The 19638-nt window shown below is 46.1% G+C and overlaps 1 protein-coding gene across 1 annotated transcript; it reads right to left on the reverse strand.

The window, feature by feature from the left end:
• Positions 1 to 3143: 3143 nt before the first annotated feature.
• On the reverse strand, positions 3144 to 11379 carry LOC137388083 (uncharacterized). Its single transcript, XM_068074597.1, has 3 exons — positions 5025 to 11379; positions 4934 to 4943; positions 3144 to 3864 (listed from the first exon to the last, which is right to left on the reverse strand). Exons 1-3 carry the CDS (start codon positions 11377 to 11379, stop codon positions 3144 to 3146), a joined length of 7086 nt encoding a protein of 2361 aa, XP_067930698.1.
• Between the last annotated feature and the right edge of the window lie 8259 nt (positions 11380 to 19638).

The raw sequence follows: 19638 nt of genomic DNA on the forward strand, positions 1-19638 counted from the left end.
TATTTGCTCCGCCCACAATTATATAATATCCATTGTGTTCTATCAGGCCTGTGAGGCAGGCCAGACAATAGGTATAATGGTGTGCTAGCAGGCCTGCGAAGCAGGCCCAAAAATGTAGTATTATGTAACAGGTTCACCAGAGTATTATATAACCGGTTAAGAATATACATAAAGTAACTAGGAATAACGTTGTCTCAAGCACAAACATATGGTTTAGTATAGTCCCGTCCTCCACACACTCCCCCCAATTGTTTAGCCTGGGGTCAACAATTACCCGAGGTGGAGTCATAGGTGGCTAGTTATATTTGTTGGCACAGCTACGTAGGCGCTGTACCTCTTGGTAGCTGGCCCGGGCTAAGCTTCGGTATGGCCGATATTCCTTTTCCTCCCGGTCGGCACGGTGGAGATAGCTTTCCCTCTTGTTGGAGTGGCGAGGCTTTTTCTCTTCGCTGGTGGGCCTGTGTGCTTTTGTGCTTGGTTCCTCCACTATTCCCTCCTTATCCGCCGTGCTGGCATGGATCTCCAACATAGGCTCTTCTTGTTGAGTATCTCTTTGTCTCATCTTTCTAGGAATAGTGTATCCCGAGAGGAAGGATCGACTTGGTTCCTCCCTGCCTTTGGTATCCTGATGATTTTGGACTCAGACTGTCAGGTTTGGAAAGTCTGTTCCTGGGACTATGGCAATTGTTGGTTCTGTGGTTTCCATTTTTCTCTTTGCCGTCCATCCTTTCCCATCTTTGACCGGCAGGCAGGTGCCGAAAGGAGGGCGGTTCTCCCACCCGATGTGTTCGCAGAATTCCTGAAAAGACTCTTCGTTTACTTGGAACACCACCCCCGGGTGGTTCTCGATGTCTTTCTCTGTCTGTTGGTGTTTATAGATGGAGAAAAATGAAGAAGAATTCTTCTGGCGTTTGCACCAAAATCGCCAGAAGTGTTGTCTAATGTGGCGTCGCACCACCCGGCTTTCTCTATTCTGGAATCCACATAATCGACACTCTCCCTTTTCTTTGTCCTCAGCGGCCTCCATTTTTTTATAGGATTCAGGTGTATACCAAACGTTCTTGGGAGAGTCCTTTCGTTTGGCCGGGGTCTGGCTCCGTGTCGGCTTTTCCGTGGCTGATGTCGTTCCTAGCTGGATCACTCGCACATTTATCTCATCGTCCTGATTTGGTTTAGTCCCTTTGTATGCCATTGGTATGACCTTTGGATTTGTTGAAGATACGCTGGCACGGCGCTCTGGATCTATACCTGTCTGTGTGGCTGTTGTCTCCGTCTCCTCAAGTATGCCATCCAGCTCTGTTAGTAGTTGCTGCAACTCTTTATCTTCGTAATGGGTACTTCTCGGGTCCATGTGGCTAACGCAGTTGCGAATTGTCTGAAGCAGAAAGCAGTCGTGAAGTGACGTGTATGTGAATGGGCTAGGAGCAGCGTTGTGGTTGACTGAGCGCAATGGCGGCCAGTTTCCGGTGGAGCCTCGTCCTTGACCCGGGTCAACTGTGTCGCCAATAGTCATCGTTCCAGATCGTCCCTGGCCGGAAAATCTCTCTCTCTCTCTGAGATTTCTCCGGCCTCTGCGATCTTCGCCCCTTCGTTCCAGATCGTTTGTCCTTTCTCACTTGTTCTTGTAGTTTGGATCTCTGTAGTCATCACCCTCTCCAACTCCTCCATAGAGTCCTTCAACGTTCGATTTTGTAGCTCTCCTTCCTCGTCGAGGACAATGCTTCCTTCTTTAAGCAGCTCATCTATGTCCTCCAAACGGCTCCTTAACAAGTCGTACCTCTCTCTGGCTGCCGGGCTACTCTTCACCTCTTCTGAGAGCTGGAAGCTTTCCATCTGTTCCTTTTCTCCTGTTCCCATGATCTGGCTATTGGTGGTCAATGTCGTCTCTAACTCTTCCATGGAGTCCCTCAACGCTCGGTACTGTAATTCTCCTTCTTCGTCGAGGCTAATGCTCCCTCCTTCGAGAAGCTTCTCTATGTCCTCTACTCGTGCTCTCAGTATCTCGTACCTTTCTCTGGTTTCTTGGTTATTCCTAATCACTTCCGATTATCGGCACTGTTCTTCATCTTTCTTCTCGAGTTCGACCCGGTGACACACCGCGTGCCCATACCGGATGGGTGGTCCCGTGGTTCTTCGGCGCCTCCCATCTCTTCTCAACTCAACGGGTCTGTCGGTTCCAGTGGGCTCCGCCTCCACCTGAACCTGTGCTCCACGGGCCTGTGGTTCTATAGTCGTTTCCTCTCCCTCTCCACCCGGTCTGTGAGGATCGAAGAGGGCAATGGGATCGGACTCGGCTCCCAGGTCATCTTGTCCTAACTTTGAGGGGTCTGTGTGTCCTGGCACATCGACAGGCTTCTCTTCAATACTGCTATCCATGGGAAGGGGATGCTCCTCCTCCGTCAGAGCTTCCAGTAGTCGCCTCCGGAACGTTTCTCCCTTACTGGGTGCGGGAAGAGGGTCTCTGTCCCTAGGCCGCAGGGGTGGTTAGAAGGTGGGTTCCCTCTCGTGGAACTCCAGGGTAGGCAACAACTCGATCGGTTCTTCTCTACTTCTCCTCCTATTGCCGGTAGCTCCTCTCATGTTGGGGCGCCGAGCCGGCTCCCTGGTGGCTGGGGCCCTACCATCCGCTTCCGGGCATGCAACATAGGGCTTCAAGCGTTCCTCCTTTTGAACGGATACCTGACCCTGCCGCTCTACTTGATAGGTATTATTAGAGTGACACTTGGTGACCGTGTACGGCCCCACATATTTGGGTTGGAATTTTGGGTTTTCACCCCTCCTTCGCCGCTTGTTCACCAGCAACACCAGATCTCCCACTTCAAACAGGGGCGGCTCTTCCTCATCCTCTACCCTTATTTTCATCTGGCGCTCCCGGAGAATCTCGTGAGTTTTTTCTAGTCGACCGGCCAACTCCAACACGTAAGGCTGGATGGCTTGGTTGTCCGTGGCTACTGGTTCGGATAGCTGGTCGGGCAGACGCAGCTCCCTGCCCATCATCATGAAGTTTGCAGTTTCTCCGGTGGCGGAGTGAGGTGTGCCTCAAAACGCCCTCATGATTTGGGGTAACAACAGGTCCCATTCTGTTGGTCCTCGGCGGAGAAGTAGGGCCCTCAACGAGTCTCCCAGGCTACGGTTGTTCCGCTCTACGACTCCATTTCCTTGGGGTGGTATGGGGTAGTCCGTGTCTTGGTTACATTCCATAATCCACACAACTCGCTCATGAGTTTAGATTCAAACTGGGCTCCTTGGTCCGAATGCAATTCCTCCGGCAGGCCAAAGTAGCAGAATACCCTCTCATCCAGGGTCGTGGCCACTACCGGGGCAGTTGCATCCGGAATGGCTATGGCGTCCTGCCATCTTGAGAAGTGATCACTGATCACGAGAATCCACTTGTTCCCCTTCTCGGTCTCTGGCATTGGTCCCACCAGATCCACGGCCAACTTCTGCCAAGGTCGCCCGGCATAGAGCCGGTGCCGGCTCTTGGTGGCGTGGTTCTCCCCGGTCTTGGCTACCTGGCAGACCTCGCACGCCTTGATCAGGCGACGTATGTCTGCACTTAGGCCCGGCCAGTACCAATTTAGTAGGACTCTCTTCGTTGTCTTGTGCACTCCTGCTTGAGCCAGCCGATGAGTTTCCCAGATTACCCGGTTTCGGTCCGCTCGGGGGCATAGGGTGCACCATCGAGAGTGGCCGTTGGTTATTAGCCTGATCTCCAGGACACCGTTGGTTGATAGCCGCATGGCTTCCCGTCTTCGGTGCAAGATTCGGAACTCATTGTTCCCCAAGGTCAGTTCCTCCTCCGACAATTCCTGGTCATTTTTTACAGCCCAGTACATTCGGGCCACGACCTGGTTCCCTTCTGTACTGGTACATCCAGAAAACCATATAGTAATAGATCAACTGGTCCTCTCATAAAGTGTGCTACCTCTTTTATTATTAAGAGAACCGTGCTGTAAGAAAGCAGTATTGAATTGTTATACAAACGGAAACAAACTTTTTACATTATGGATTGCAGCAAATAAATGAATTATGGTTTTACTTTATGACTCAAGTTAAAAGTTCACAAATTAAAACATTAATCTTACTTACAAAAAATTACTGGTCTTTTGGAGTGTTTACACAAAACAAGTGCCCACTGACACAGTTGGAATAAAGAGGTTCTAAAATAAAAGTATTAAAAGTAATGAAAGTTGAGCTAACATTTCACAGCAATCTTATCAGAATTGTATACAAAGAGCAATTACACAGTATACTAAAGCATTTATCAAGAAAAAGACAAATTACTGATAGAATTTGACATTATTTCAGTACTTACAGCTTTTGATGCTACATAATTGTCTATGATTCTTTGCAATCCAAGTTAAGATAGGTATTAGAAAAATGGCTGACTTATTGGTTCAGTTACAGCTGAAAAACTGAGGAAGAAACAAACAACCACTTGGCATAATAAAAACTGGCTGTTTGTGGTCACACAAAAAATGCATTAGTAGCGATGACACATATATGATACACACTACGCTACCTACGTGTATACTAACTATGTTTTCTTATGTTTGGCCAACTCAAACTGTACCCATTAATTACTTCCAATACATCGGAGGGGTAGGGGTTGGTCAAACACGGGTTAACATATATTGTATAATGAGATAAAATGGTTGAAGACTAAATGTACTTGGTGCTACACAATACTAGTACTTGATTAATTGTACTATCTAAGAGATGCCTCAGCGATATACAAGCTCGATTTACGTTGTAACAAAATAGTTCGCCTACAAATGGTTTTGTAGATAGAGTGTTAGATATAATGCATATATATGTCAGAGAAAGGGTGTATGCTGAGTGATAGAAGTGAGTATGTGAAGACTAAATGTAAGTAGCTGATGGCTATATATGATAGTGATGAGATATAATAAGATGTATATATGTCACTTACTGTTCCTCAACTGGAACAACCAAAGCCAGCCTATGCACACTTCTTGTGATAACTACCGACGCACCACCTGTATATGTTTTCATAGACTTACCTGTACTATAACTGCGGTACCGAAGGTCTGCACGGCGTACTAGCCCCTTTTTGTCAGGGTATGTTTTGATTACTTCTGCAAGATGATATTGGGATCGCAAGGCATTTGAGTCGCTCACTAATACAATATCCCCTACCTGTAGGTTCCTTTGGTTTTTCAGCCACTTGGTATGAACTGCCATTGTTGGTGCAAGAAGTTGTAGCCAGTGCTTCCAGAATCTATCACTTACCTGTTCTACTAGATCTGCTCTCATAGAACTGGAGTCTGCCAGTTGAGTGGCATGACCCAGACTGTTTGAAAAACATCTTCCGAGTAGAAGACTGTTGGGTGTGAGCATGTTTATTTCTCCATCATCTGATGGGATTCGACCAAGAGGTCTCTCGTTCATCACGTTCGCCGCTTCTGTGCAGACTGTCAGAAACTCTGCGGCTGAAAGTCTCTGACCGCTCATACAAAAGCGGAGGCACTTTTTGATTGATTTGATTAGCGCTTCTGCGCCACCTTGATACCAAGGAGCATCAGCGGGTCCAAAGATCCACTCCATGCCACTATCGGTGCCAGCCTTGTACAGAGCATCTCTGTCAATGTTACGCCAAATAGACTTGAGTTCTTTGTCTGCATGTGTCAACTGTGACCCAGGGTCTGAATACAACACTTTAGGCCATCCTCTGATGTTGGTGAAACGTCGCAGGGCCATAAGGAATGAGCTGGTATCATATGAAAACACAGGTTCGATATGTACCGCCCTTGAGTAAAGATCCATGAAGATCACACCCCATGCTTTGCCAGTAGATCGCTTTTGAACCTCTCCTCTGATGGGGAAAGGTCCAAACAAATCTAGAACTGTGTTGGTGAATGGGGCTGATTGCTGCAACTTGCCCAGTGGAAGACATCCCATCTGTTGGCTGAGCAGTTTGGGTTCCCGGATGCGACACATCCTGCAACTGTTCTTTACCCACTTGGCCAAGCTGGTTCCTTGTGGTACCCAGTAGTCATGACGAAACCGTGCAAGCGTTGCATCTCGGCCCCTGTGTCCTCCTTGTCTATGAGACTCTTCCATCAAAAGCCTGGATAGTGGGTGCATACTAGGCAGTAGTCTTTGAGGAGGGTCTGTTGGTGTGTGTTTCAGAGGATTACTCTCCACCATTCTTTCACCTATCACCCATATCCCTTCACTGTCCTTAGTCGGTTTGAGCCGGGCATACCTACCACGTTTTGATTTAGTAAGTTCATCTGTCATAGTTAGTTGCACATCTTTTATGAGTAGCTTTTTGCTTTGCTCGATGTGTCTTGGGGTGATGTTACTGGTTCTTCCTGCCTTGAATGATTTGGCTTCAGCCATGGCGACTAGGCGTGCAACTGTCCATATCAGTTTCTTAGCTGACCCGAAGCGTCCGTAATTCAGGTCTAATGTTGGTGCTTTTGTTGCCCTCGAGTGGTGGGTTGAGACAGACTTTTCACCAGGCAGTGGCCCTTTTTGACCAACGTCAGCTACGGTTTTCGTGGGCCACTCGCCCTCCGCTAGATAGAGAAATGAAGGACCTCTCCACCACTCCGTCTTGGGGCCGATCTCACAAGGTTTGCAACCACGCGAGACCCAGTCTGCTGTATTGCTGTTACCATCTACCCACTTCCACTCATCGCTGTTGGTGCCAGCTTGTACTTCACCCACTCGGACACCCTCATAAAGCTTGAATCGAGTGGAAGTCTTTGCCAGCATACACAGCACAGTCTCTGAATCTGTGAGATGGACAACTTTATCAAAGTTGTACCTCATCTCTTTCAGAATTGTTTCACGACCTCTCTTGGCGAGGACTGCACCATTCAACTCAAGTTGAGGCGTTGATAGTTTCTTGAGTGGAGCGATTCGAGACTTTGCCAAGATCAGGCGACAGAAGTAGCTGTTGTCCTCCAACTTCCAGCGGACATAGGCTGCAAAGCCATATGCTTTATCGCTAGCATCACAAAGGATGATCAGAGTAGGTTTTCCCTTTGCTTTAAGAGGCATGAGACACCTGTCATATTTCATTTGTTCCAGGTCTCCCATCTGAAGCAGGAACTCGACCCACTTTTGTTTCATGCGAGGAGGTAGGGGGTCATCCCATCCCAATCCCAAATCCCAGGTTTCCCTGAGATAGATTTTACCAACTATGATGAATGGGGATAAGATCCCGAGTGGGTCATAGAGCCTCATAATTTGGCACAAAACAATGCGCTTGGTCAGCGGAGGCTCCAGTGTTACTGGGATATCTTTAGGTCGGATATCTGGTCCAGAGTGTTTACCTCTTCTCTTGGTTGAGAAATTGAGGCGGGGTGTGAACCGAATCTCATCTTGAGACTGGCTCCATTCTACACCTAAGACGTGAGTTGTCTCCATATTTTCTCCATTTCCCTTGAAAACCCAACCTTTGATGTTAAATCCTCCTTCCTTTAGCACTTGGGTAGCATCATCTGCGAGTGATTTAGCTTCTGCCTCACTGTCTACTGACTCAACAATATCATCCACATACATGGATTGTTGAAACAGTTGATTGACTCGAGGGTATTTGTCTTTCATAAGTTCCCCTGTTTTAAGAATAGCCTCCGCACTTATGGCAGGGGCCGGTCGATCCCCCATGTTGACCCTTGTGATGACATATATCTCTGGGTCCCTGTTGGCATCCATATCTCGCCACAAAAACCTGTGGCAGTGCTGTTCTTCTTTAGTGATTTTGATTGAGTTGAACATCTTTCTAACATCACCAATCATAACAGCGGGCTTCTCTCGCCAGCGTAGTAAGATGCCCATGAGATTTGTCAGATAACAATCTGGACCTTTCGCCAGTGCATCATTCAAGGACTGACCCTGGAATTTCTGGCTGCTGTTAAAGACGATTCTCACTGGTGTGGATAAAGATTTCTGATTCTCAACTGCAAGGTGGCTGATGTAGAATTTTGGTCCAGCCCACTTCTCTATCTCATCCGCTGTAAGCTTACGTGCCACATCTCTGCATATCATATCTTCAATCTGTTCTTGATACACTTTGACCCATTGTTCCCCCCTTTTACGTAGGTTTTGTTCCGTGCTTCTCATTGTGGCAAAGACAGCATTGTAGTTGTCCGGGAGTGTGCTCGGTTCTTTGATCCAAGGGTATGCCGTTACCCACACTTTCTGTTGACTGTCATAGGACAGATTGTTTCGTATCAGTTCCAGCTCTTGCTGTTCCTGAAAAGAAAAGTCATGGCCCCTGATGGGGCATTTACCACATTTACATCCACCACAACGGGGGTGCACCTCTGTGGCCATTTCCTCAGCCTCGATGAACATTTCAACCTTTTTTATGTCAGCTTTTGTCAGAAATGAGTCAACAGATGATTTTTCATCTTCTTCTGTGCAAGAAGACCCTATCAGATTACTCATTACACCTTGCTTGAGGGACGGATGACTACCTTGAAGGCACCTTCCAAAGGCTCCACTCATAAGACTTAAGTGGGTTCCTGCAGTGTCTATTTCCACTTTGGGATGAAATCCATAGTAGTCGTTGCCCAAAAGGATATCTACCCGACACCTTTGCCGCACCAAGTCAGACAAGTCATTCCTATGTGGAAAGAGTGTCTTGAGGACATCAATGTCGAGACCCGGTACTTCTGTGGTGATCTCCTCCATTCCATATGCGATAACCGGTACTACTTTACCAGTGGTGGTCACTAATCTGATTCGGTATACATTAGCCCGTTGTTCTGATGTGGTATTGCCGACCCGAGTAATTCGGAGTAGGGTGGTTCCCATCTTTTTCCCATTGAGCTTTCTCACTGAACTGGTGGCGACGTATGTAGCATTGGAACCCCCATCAGAGAACACTACAGCCTTGTGTGTAGATCCTGCAACAGGAACAAGTTGAATCGGGAACACTGAGTCTGTCATGTCCCGCTTTGCATGGTTCGTTGTTTTGTCATCTTGGGTTTGAGGGGCTTGGTGATCAGAAGATGGTTTGGGGCATTTTGCTCCTTGGCCGTCTCCACCATTGCCTTTGCAAAGTAGAGTGTGGTGGTCCTCTTTGCGGCATATTGAGCACTTGTCAGTACTCTTACAGTTCTCCCTCTTGTGCAATCCAGCACAGCGGAAGCAGGCCTTGTGCTTGATTAACAAGCCTACCCTCTCCTTCCTTCCCATCTTTCTGAATTGACGACACTCCATTGTATTGTGTATGACTTTTGGATTAGTATGTACCAAGCATGATGAAGTTTGTCTGTTTGGTGCATCTGCAGTGGAGGCAGCATGTGTCCTCACTGCTGAAGCTTTCTTGTCTTTCTCTGGATGCTTGGTTGATTTTAAAACATCCTCTGACAATTCTCGTATGCAAAAGTCTCGCTCGCTTTCCAAGAATTTCATGAAACTTGTAAAAGGATGTATCTTCTCCTCTGTGGGGAGTGTGGAGTAAACTCTCATCCATTCGCGTCTGATTATCGGTGGCAGCTTCGACCTCAGCACATCAACCTGTGTTGGTGTGACTGCTAGGAGTTGTCGTACCTCACCCAATTGACTGTAACACAGCTCAATTGTGTTGACAAAACTCACAAGACCTTTGTTATCTCCTTCAGTGAGCTGTTTAAGCCTTTCAAGCTCCAGGAACGTACTTTTAACCGCTACACTGGCATCAGAGTAAAGATCTTCCAGGCGCTTCCACATCCTCTCATGTGCATTTGGCTGATTGGCCAAAATCGCTCTGACATGCGATAGAGCTTCTCCTTTAAGACACTGTTTCAGTGCCCAAGCTCGTTCTTCTTCAGAGTCTATTTCATGGTATGCATAAGATAACCACACAGCCCTGAATTCTGCCCACTCTCTTCTGTTTCCCCCGAACGTTGGAAGGGGGGCTTTTTGGAATCGACTATTTTCTCTCCTTGTGGAGGTATTGTTCGACACAATCCCTGTCCCTGTCCTCAAACTACTATCATATGCGGCAGTAATACTGAGATTTAGAGGTCTTACCTGTGACTCACTGTTTAGTGGAGTGCTATTTAGGTAACGAGAGTTACGATTTGTCAGCCTAAAACTTGAAACATCTTGGGCTTCTGGGATGGTGGCTAATCCACTATTTACTAATGGGCTTGGTGTTCTCGAAGAAAAGACTACCCGATCTGCCTTCATATTTTGTCTTACCTGACTAGTACTCGGTGCACATGCACCTGGTAGCATTTGTGTGTTGCTCAATGATGCTGACACACTTGTGTCAGTCACTGACACACTTGTGTCAGTCATCACGGGCGTACTTAGACTGCTTACCTGAATTGTACTAGGTGCACTTGCACCGATCTGTGTTTGAGTGTCGCTCAATGACGCTGACACACCTGTGTCAGTCACTGACACACTTGTGTCAGTCATCACGGGCGTACTTAGACTGCTTACCTGAATTGTACTAGGTGCACTTGCACCGATCTGTGTTTGAGTGTCGCTCAATGACGCTGACACACCTGTGTCAGTTACTGACACACTGGTGTCAGCAACTGACACACCTGTGTCGGTTACTGACACACTGGTGTCAGTTGTCAATAGCATACTGTTAGCAGAGGTAACATTGACAGAATCAGAAGGGCTGGTGAGAGTATTTGAGTTGTCTCCGCTGAGACCAGAAGTGCTAGGATTGAAGGCAGATGATTGATGTGTTTGAGGGCTGGTAATGATATTCTCTACAAGTTTGTTTACTGCTTTAGTTTGATGCTGATTTGCCTGTGGCGTCACTGCCTGTTTTTGGCTTGCAAGAAGATGAGGCATCTGCTTAGATACTACTACTTTGTGTTCTAAGTTAGTAATGCACTTATCTACACTAGAAAATAAATCACTATTATCTCCGCTTGCATCAGCAGCCTTTAGGCTTCGTACACTATTGCGTAGCTTGTTTAGAAAAATATCCACTTCCCCAAAAACAACAGCTGCCTGTGATTGGCTAGCACTATTACTTGAGATGCCATCTAATTGCCCTAGCATAAAATCATTACTATAAAGCAATGACTCAATCTCTTGCTTCAAGTTGGTCGCCGACTGACATTTGATTGACATCTCATAATCTACTATTAAAGTCACAGTACTGTCATACACTGTCTGGGCACTATGCAAAAATTCAGAAACGGATTTCCCTGCAGTCAGTTTATAGGCAGAAAAATTTCCCTCTACATCATGATTCAGCAATGCATCATAAAGAGTGTTTGCAGATGTTAAATCAGCCATCATCTCGGTCAGACTTTCTAAGAAGCTGTCCAGGACATCAACTGGTTTGTGTCTCTTTATTGCCAAAGCAATCTTGTTTGAAATAGAGTTCACCTGAGTGATGCCGTTGACACGTTGCTCCCTGAGCTTCTGCAACTGTTTCTCCATGATGTGCTAAGTGTGTCGGTCTCCGGTTATGCGGTAGTAATTTTTTCACTGTACTGGTACATCCAGAAAACCATATAGTAATAGATCAACTGGTCCTCTCATAAAGTGTGCTACCTCTTTTATTATTAAGAGAACCGTGCTGTAAGAAAGCAGTATTGAATTGTTATACAAACGGAAACAAACTTTTTACATTATGGATTGCAGCAAATAAATGAATTATGGTTTTACTTTATGACTCAAGTTAAAAGTTCACAAATTAAAACATTAATCTTACTTACAAAAAATTACTGGTCTTTTGGAGTGTTTACACAAAACAAGTGCCCACTGACACAGTTGGAATAAAGAGGTTCTAAAATAAAAGTATTAAAAGTAATGAAAGTTGAGCTAACATTTCACAGCAATCTTATCAGAATTGTATACAAAGAGCAATTACACAGTATACTAAAGCATTTATCAAGAAAAAGACAAATTACTGATAGAATTTGACATTATTTCAGTACTTACAGCTTTTGATGCTACATAATTGTCTATGATTCTTTGCAATCCAAGTTAAGATAGGTATTAGAAAAATGGCTGACTTATTGGTTCAGTTACAGCTGAAAAACTGAGGAAGAAACAAACAACCACTTGGCATAATAAAAACTGGCTGTTTGTGGTCACACAAAAAATGCATTAGTAGCGATGACACATATATGATACACACTACGCTACCTACGTGTATACTAACTATGTTTTCTTATGTTTGGCCAACTCAAACTGTACCCATTAATTACTTCCAATACACCCTTCCATCTGGCTTTGTACAAATTGACGGAAGTTCCGTTCTCCGGGCAATTTGATGGCTGCCACCTTGTTAGGGTCTTCCTTCATCATAGCCTGCTTACTCGGACCTCCATCTCTCTCTTCTATTTGGGTGCATTGCCGGCAGTCTTCTGGGCAGGCTTGCCGACTCAATCCGTCGGCGTTCTCGTGTTTGGCCCCGGGTCGGTGCTCCAGTTGATAGGTGAACTCCGACAGAATCTCCAACCACCGGGCCACCTGAGCCGACGGTTCCCTTCGTTGGCACAACCATCTTAAGGAGGCATGGTTCGTTCGGTGTAGGAAGTGCTGTCCATATAAATAAGGTCGGAAGTGTTTTACGGCCTTTGCTACCGCTAAGAGTTCCTTACGGGTTACACAGTAATTCTGTTCTGCGGGGCTGAGTGTTTTACTGTAGTACGCTACTACTGTCTCCCTACCATTCTGGTTCTGAGACAACACCGCCCCCACTCCCACATTACTAGCGTCGGTATCCAAGATATACTGGCTCCCGGGGTTGGAATAGCCCAAGACCGGTGCTGTGACCAACCCCGGTCGGAGTGTCTCGAATGCCGCTTGCTCCTCGTTACCCCACTGCCAGGCTTTCCCTTTTCCTGTCAGAACAATGGGTGGCTTGGTGGTAGTGGCGTAGTCCTTCAGATACTGCCGATAATATCCAGTCGTCCCCAAAAATGCTTGTAACTGTTTCACATTCTGGGGGACTGGCCATTCTGCCACTGCCTTGATCTTTTCCGGATCCGGGGACACTCCGTGCGGGCTCACCACATGTCTGAGATATCTCACCTTCTCCTGGAGGAGCTCACACTTTGAGGGTTTTAGCTTCAACCTGGCCGTTGCCAGCCTCCGGAAGACTTCCTCCAGGCGAGCCAGGTGTGTTTCAAAGTCGGGGGCGATGACGATGATGTCGTCCAGGTAGAGCAAGAGAATTTTCCAGTGGAGTCCTTGCAACACCGACTCCATCAACCTCTGAAAGGTGGCAGGAGCCGACGTTAGCCCGAACGGCAGTACTTTCCACTTCCATAGCCCACTTCGGGTGGTGAAAGCAGATCTTTCTTGGGCTTCCTGGTCCATTGGCACTTGCCAGTATTCACTGGTCAGGTCTAGCGTGCTAAAGAATCGACTTCCCGCCAGGGGGTCCAAGCTCTCATCGATTCTTGGGATTGGGTAAGCGTCCTGTTGTGTGACGGCATCTAGTTGCTGGTAGTCCACGCAGAACCGCCACCCGCCGTCCTTTTTTCGAACCATCACCACTGGTGAGCTCAAAGCCCCATTTGCAGGTTCGATCAAGCCCTCTTCCAATAGGTCGGTCACTTGTCTGTCCGCCTCTGCCTCCTTGAGGGGTCCCAACCTATGGGGAGGTTGTTTGATGGGCCTGGCTCTTTCTATCAGCGGTATGCTATGTTTTACCGAATCGGTTCGCCCTATATCGCCCTCGTACTTACTAAAGACATTGTGGTATTTAGCCAGCAGGGCGGCCAACTTCCGCCTTTCCTGGTCGTGAGAGCAACCTTGGATGGCCTGATTGTAGAGCTCGACTAGATGCTCGGGCACTGCTTTCCCAGCGTATACAGCTGTACACCCTACTCCGGTTACTTTGGTGTCGAAGTCATTTGGTTCCGTCTAGGGCTCGGCCTGCACATCCTCTGCCCTGATGGCAGTGTACAAGCCTATCACTTGTCCGGCTGCCAGATCGATGGGGTGGTTACCCGGGTTTAGGCATTGCACGGCCACGTCGCCCCGGTCTCCGGGCTGATTCAGGCTACGTGCCACTGGAAGGTGCGGGTCAGCTCCCTCTATTATGCCTACGGGTACATAATTTCGGGCTGATATCTTTCCCGCCACTGTTACTTCAGACAATGGTGGAATGGTGACCTTCTTCCAGGTGTGTACCTTCGACACCATCAGTCTGCCGTATTTGTCGGTACAGGAGAGTTTTCTGTCCCCGATGGAGATAACTGGTTGGTCGAAATCCATGTGACATCGGTGCGAGATCAGGAAGGGCATCCCCAGGATGGCGTCCTCGCTGATTTGACTCACAATGAAGTTCTCCTCGATCGGTACATCGCGGACTCTCCCAGTTAGTCGGATTAGTCCGTAGAATTGGAGCTTACTCCCGTCTGCCATCAGGCCGTATCGGTCATTTTCTTCGAGTTGATCTTTAATCCTGGCTGGCATTCGGTCAAACACCTTCTTTGACAACAGGTTCGTGTTGCAGCCGGTATCTATGAGAAAGAGTAGGTCCTGTCTCTCCATTTTCCCGGGCAAGAAGTAGCTAGATTTGCGGGGCTTTTTCAAGGCTCCGACTCTTGGTAATTCCTTCCTTTCGCAGGTGTCGTTAGGCGCCCCTTCGGAATATTTTTTTCGTGGCAGACGCCGAGGCCTGTCCGGTGTTGGACTCTCATCGAGCTGGTCCGCCAGGCTTTCTTTGGGAGTAGCTGGCCTTTTGCTCTCCTCGTACCGGCCTGTCTGACCCGACACCGGACTTAGGCGTTGGCCAGGGTCTCTACCCCGGAACAGTTCGACTTGGTTCAACTCCCGTCCTTCCTCCCCTCCTGCTCCTGAGGGGCAGTAGGCTCAATCCCAGCCCCACCTGCTCCTGGACTTGCGACCCCCTGGTCTCTGGAATTGCTCAACCATAGCTGGTTCCTCTTCCACTCCCGATCTGGAGGGAATAGATTTCTGGAAAAGCTCAGCTCAGGATGAACTGGCTCTCGCTCCCAATCTACCCTGTCCAAATCTCTGGGAAGGATCAGCGTCGGCTGGGCCCTTTTCCCCCAACCTAGGTCGTCCTGGTTCCTGGAAGAGTTCGCTCGAGATTAACTTCTCCTTCTTTCCCGATCTGCGCTTAGGTCTCTCGAGAGCTCCAGCTGGTGCTGGATCAGCTCTCTGTTCCGACCCTCGCGGTTCAGATCTCTTGGAGTAGCTTTTCCCGATTGTGCCTTCCTCTAAACTGCCGACATTTCCTGATGTCGCTTTTTGTTTAGCTTGTCTTTGGATTTGGCGGACATACCGCCTCTGGGCCTGTCAGGCCTCCTGTGGCGACACTCGAGGATCCATCTCCATGTCCTCTTCGTCTAGGCCTTCTAAGCTCTGGTAGTGGTTGTAGGTGGGAACCTTCCCTACCGGAGGCCTCTGTGTGGGAGCTACCGAATTCGCGGGGTGTAACCAGCCTTCCGGGTCCACTTCCGCCTTCCTTCGGCCTGCTCCTCTCACCTTTTTGTGATTATTGGTTCTTGGCGCCCTATTGCAGCCAGCAGGTTGCCCTACTGCTGCGGGCGGTAGGCGTTTCCCTGGTTCTGTCCCTGGGTGGTGCGGCTACTGGGTTGGTTCTTGGGGCAGTTCCTCCTCCAGTGACCTGCCTGATCACACCCCCAGCATCGCCTTACTCTTTCTCCTGAGTCACCTGCTGTGGAAGACTCTGTGGTTGGCCAATTTGTCTCTTCAGATCTGCCATCTCCTTTTTTAGACCTTCCATCGTGGTCAGGAGTACACCCAGTGGGTCAGGGGCAGTACGGACCACTACGGCCTGCTCCACCTCCGCCTGCTCCTCCATGGTCTGCTCGAGCTCTTCTGGCTGAACTGCCCTTATCCCGGATCTCATTGGGTGGTTCTGTCGGATGGTCATTTCAGGCCGTATCTGTAGGTACTCATTCCCTGCTCTCACGGCGGTCTCCAGGGTGGGGGTGGGTACTGCCAAAAGGTGTCTTTGCAGGTATACGTTACCCAACGACCTGCAGAATTTGTCCACCGCCATCTCCTCCCTCATTCGATCGGACAACTCTTCGAACGCAATGCTCGTAAGCCTTTCTATACGGGCGCATGCTCGAACAACGTAGTGTTGGTTTTCTTCCTCAGGCCCTGCAGTTCCGACCTTGCCTCCTTGGGGGTCATGCCGAATCTCGCCCAGAGGGTGTTGAACACTGCCTGTAGTGTATGTCCATGCCCACATTCCTTGGCCTGCTCTTTCAGCCTTCCTCGAATGTGTAATAGGGCGGGTCTGGCTCCCCAGTCATTTGCGACAGCCACATCATTGAACTGCCTTATGAAGGCTTCTACATCACCGTTCCCATCGTACTCAGGAGCCTTGAATGTCTCTCTGGGTACCGGTGGCTCCTGATTCCTTCGTGCCTCTTGGTTCACAAGCATCCTCTCTAACGCATTCGTTAATCGCTCTAGACCCTCTAGTCCTTCCCTTTGGGGGACTCCCGGTCGTTCCGCGCTACGAGTGCGTCTTGCCATGATTGTGCCTTGCTAGTTATCTTATGTGGATTGATTAGATCCCACCGCTGCCACTAGTGTAAAGGTCTGGCCCCAGTAGCTGAGCCAGTTTTACTTCCCTAGCAAGGCAGTGCAGTCTGAACACTGAGCCTTCCCCTCGTAGGCCCGCCTGACACACCTAGTGGTCGGATCAGGCCGCGGCGGGCTGTCCTCAGTTCAGGCTCACTTGGATGGCTAGCACGGCCTGCCCTCTGAGACCCTATCTTGGCTAGTTTAGGTCCCTGGCTAACTTACTGGAGGGCCTGATCTCCAATGCTATCGCATTTCTGATCAGGTCCGATCGTAACGCAGTCCACCCCTAGCCTTCCTTAGGTGTCTCCCCAAAGCCGTTCGTGCTGGAAGCCAGAGCAGTTCTGGCAGAAGGATCCTTATTATGCCGACCAGGCAGGCATCAAATGCAGGCAGTTTGTAAGAATAAGTATCGTGTATTTAGCGTATATCAGTACATGTATAACTTCGTCTTGACAGTATAAAATCCGTTAGCAGAATCCCAAAGAGTTGGCTTATGCCTTCTCCGTTTATACTATTTGCTCCGCCCACAATTATATAATATCCATTTTGTTCTATCAGGCCTGTGAGGCAGGCCCAGACAATAGGTATAATGGTTTGCTAGCAGACCTGCAAAGCAGGCCCAAAAATGTAGTATTATGTAACAGGTTCACCAGAGTATTATATAACCGGTTAAGAATATACATAAAGTAACTAGGAATAACGTTGTCTCAAGCACAAACATATGGTTTAGTATAGTCCGTCCTCCACAATATTTAATTGTACATAGTGTGAAACTCTTTACCAAAAAGTGTTGTAACAACACTGCTCTCAATGTACCAAGACAATTGTTGACAATTTCTATGTATTAAAACGTTTATCGGTCGCTCAATAATTTTATACCTTTAATATGGTTCTGTTGTAGCTAATGGTCACAATTTTTTCATGTGGAGTTGTGCTTTCCATGGTAGAGGCAACACCTACACAACAGCTATCAGGCAGTTATAATATCTCTCTGAAAGACATCAATGCTGAGGCTCATCAACAAATGATACGAAAAGTGAGTTGGTGAAAATAAAATTCGAGATTGGTGTTTTATAAAAATTTATTACCAACACCAATAATCACTTTTAGAACAACCTTGCAAAAAACCAAAATAAAATATTTTAGCCTTATTTTGAGGTAATATAATTATACAACGTTGTTTAACAGAAGTAACATATAGTGAATTAGAACGTGGGCTATTTAAAATTTTTAAAAATAATGAGGGTAATAATTGAATATATATTATCACAATAATTGGTGATTACCTGTTATTAATAGCAATAAGTTGCTATATTTAAATATTATTTTAACTTGCACTTTATAGCCTGCATATGGAAGCAACTTGACTATCTTCAGCTACCTCGGAAATGGGTTTTTGAATGTCAAAGGTGGAAGTTCTGGTGTACGTCTCCTACAGATCAGAAACAGACAGAGCATTGCTGACAGTAAGTTGATTTTAGTGAATAATTGATTATATACTATCTGTAATGGATTACTGTAGAACTCAAGCATTATAATGAGTTATTCATAATTTGTCGTTGATTGAATTTTCAGATCTTTTAGTTCGCTCTATGTCTGATTATGACTCTCTTGTAACCTTTATCACTCGTCGTGGAATCAAGGCCAACGCTGGAGATTGGTATTCACTAAACAAGATTGAAAGGCTGGTTCGTTAAGATGATGAGCTTGTTGCTAAGGTACAAATTTAGTCGGCCATAAAACCAAATAAAAATATTTTTTTAAATAATTTAAAAAAGTAATTTCATATAGTCTACTAAATCTTTAAACGTTTTAGGTAGTTGATGAGAAGACAGCCTCTCATTTCATGCTCAAGCGATACCCTCCAATGTGTGGAGACATGAAAGTAGTAGAGAAACCACAATATGTACAGATGATGCTGGTTGAGAGAAATGGAGGAAGTTACCATAGATCTCTTCTTTATGCTGTTCATAACCGGAAAGGTCAAATAAAAATGAAACTTCTGAAGACATCATCTGAAGTTGGTGATGAGTGTAGGAACCCTGAGAGCCCGTCTGTTTTGCCAGGAACTCTCTTCATGTTGAGTTACAACTAACTCTTCTTAGTCACCCATTAGTTGACAGTTACTTTATTATCTTGTACTATTTTTGTTTACTCTCTGTATTAGTCATGTAAGTGACTAATCAGTGAAATGTGTTAAAAAGACTTTCAAATCAAAGCTAATATAATTTTCTCTTTTAGTATTATGTAATCAATATCTACACTTTGTTATTCACTCAACGCCGCTAAATAATATCATTATATTTGGTGTTTTGATAACTTTTCAATATTGTCCCACTATTTTTACTGGTTCTATTTTCAATTTGTTAAAACTTCTTCTCATAACGGTTACAAAGGCTAGCTATATATGCCAGCATAGTTTATCATATAATTACTTTTTCAAATTTTCTGTAACTCAAACATGCCTGATATTTAAATAAAGAACAATTCTCAATTTTAGTTTGTCTTCTTTGAAATTTGTTGGCTAGTATCAGTAATGAAAATAAAGGTCAAAAACATTAGTATTGATATATGATAATCCTTCAGTACAATTTCGTGATTATTTTAAACAATGACCCACAAAGATGTAAACCATTGGTGTGCTGACAAAAGAAAAAGTTTTTCTTTGCTATTGCTACATCCTTTAAGCTGAATAGGCTATGTACATAAAAAAGAGTTTTCTCAAAAGGTTTTGTTTTAATCTAAAGTGATTCATGGATAAAAAGATAGATAGTTAGAGGTTTTAGCCAATAATACAACATCTGATGCGCTTCCTGATTGGACAATTATTTTCTAGTCAATTATTTATATTAAATTGCTTTCTTCTAAACACTTTCAATTAGGAAGATAAGCTGATGAAACATTGTTAAATACACAATTTGATAAACAAAATAGAAATATTATATAGTACAACCAGTGATCTTACTTCATTACTTAAATACAATAGCGATATAAGATTTATTTAGGTACTTTATTCAATGTTGATTCACTAAACAAAAAGTCTGGAAACCATTCAGTTTATTGCTTCAGTCAGTAAATAAAAAACAACTTCTGTAAAAGTACAGTCAACCCTTGTTAAAACATTAGTTCATATACCATTCAGGATGAAAA

The sequence above is a fragment of the Watersipora subatra genome, chromosome 2 (genome assembly GCF_963576615.1).
Source record: "Watersipora subatra chromosome 2, tzWatSuba1.1, whole genome shotgun sequence".
Lineage (NCBI taxonomy): Eukaryota > Metazoa > Bryozoa > Gymnolaemata > Cheilostomatida > Watersiporidae > Watersipora > Watersipora subatra.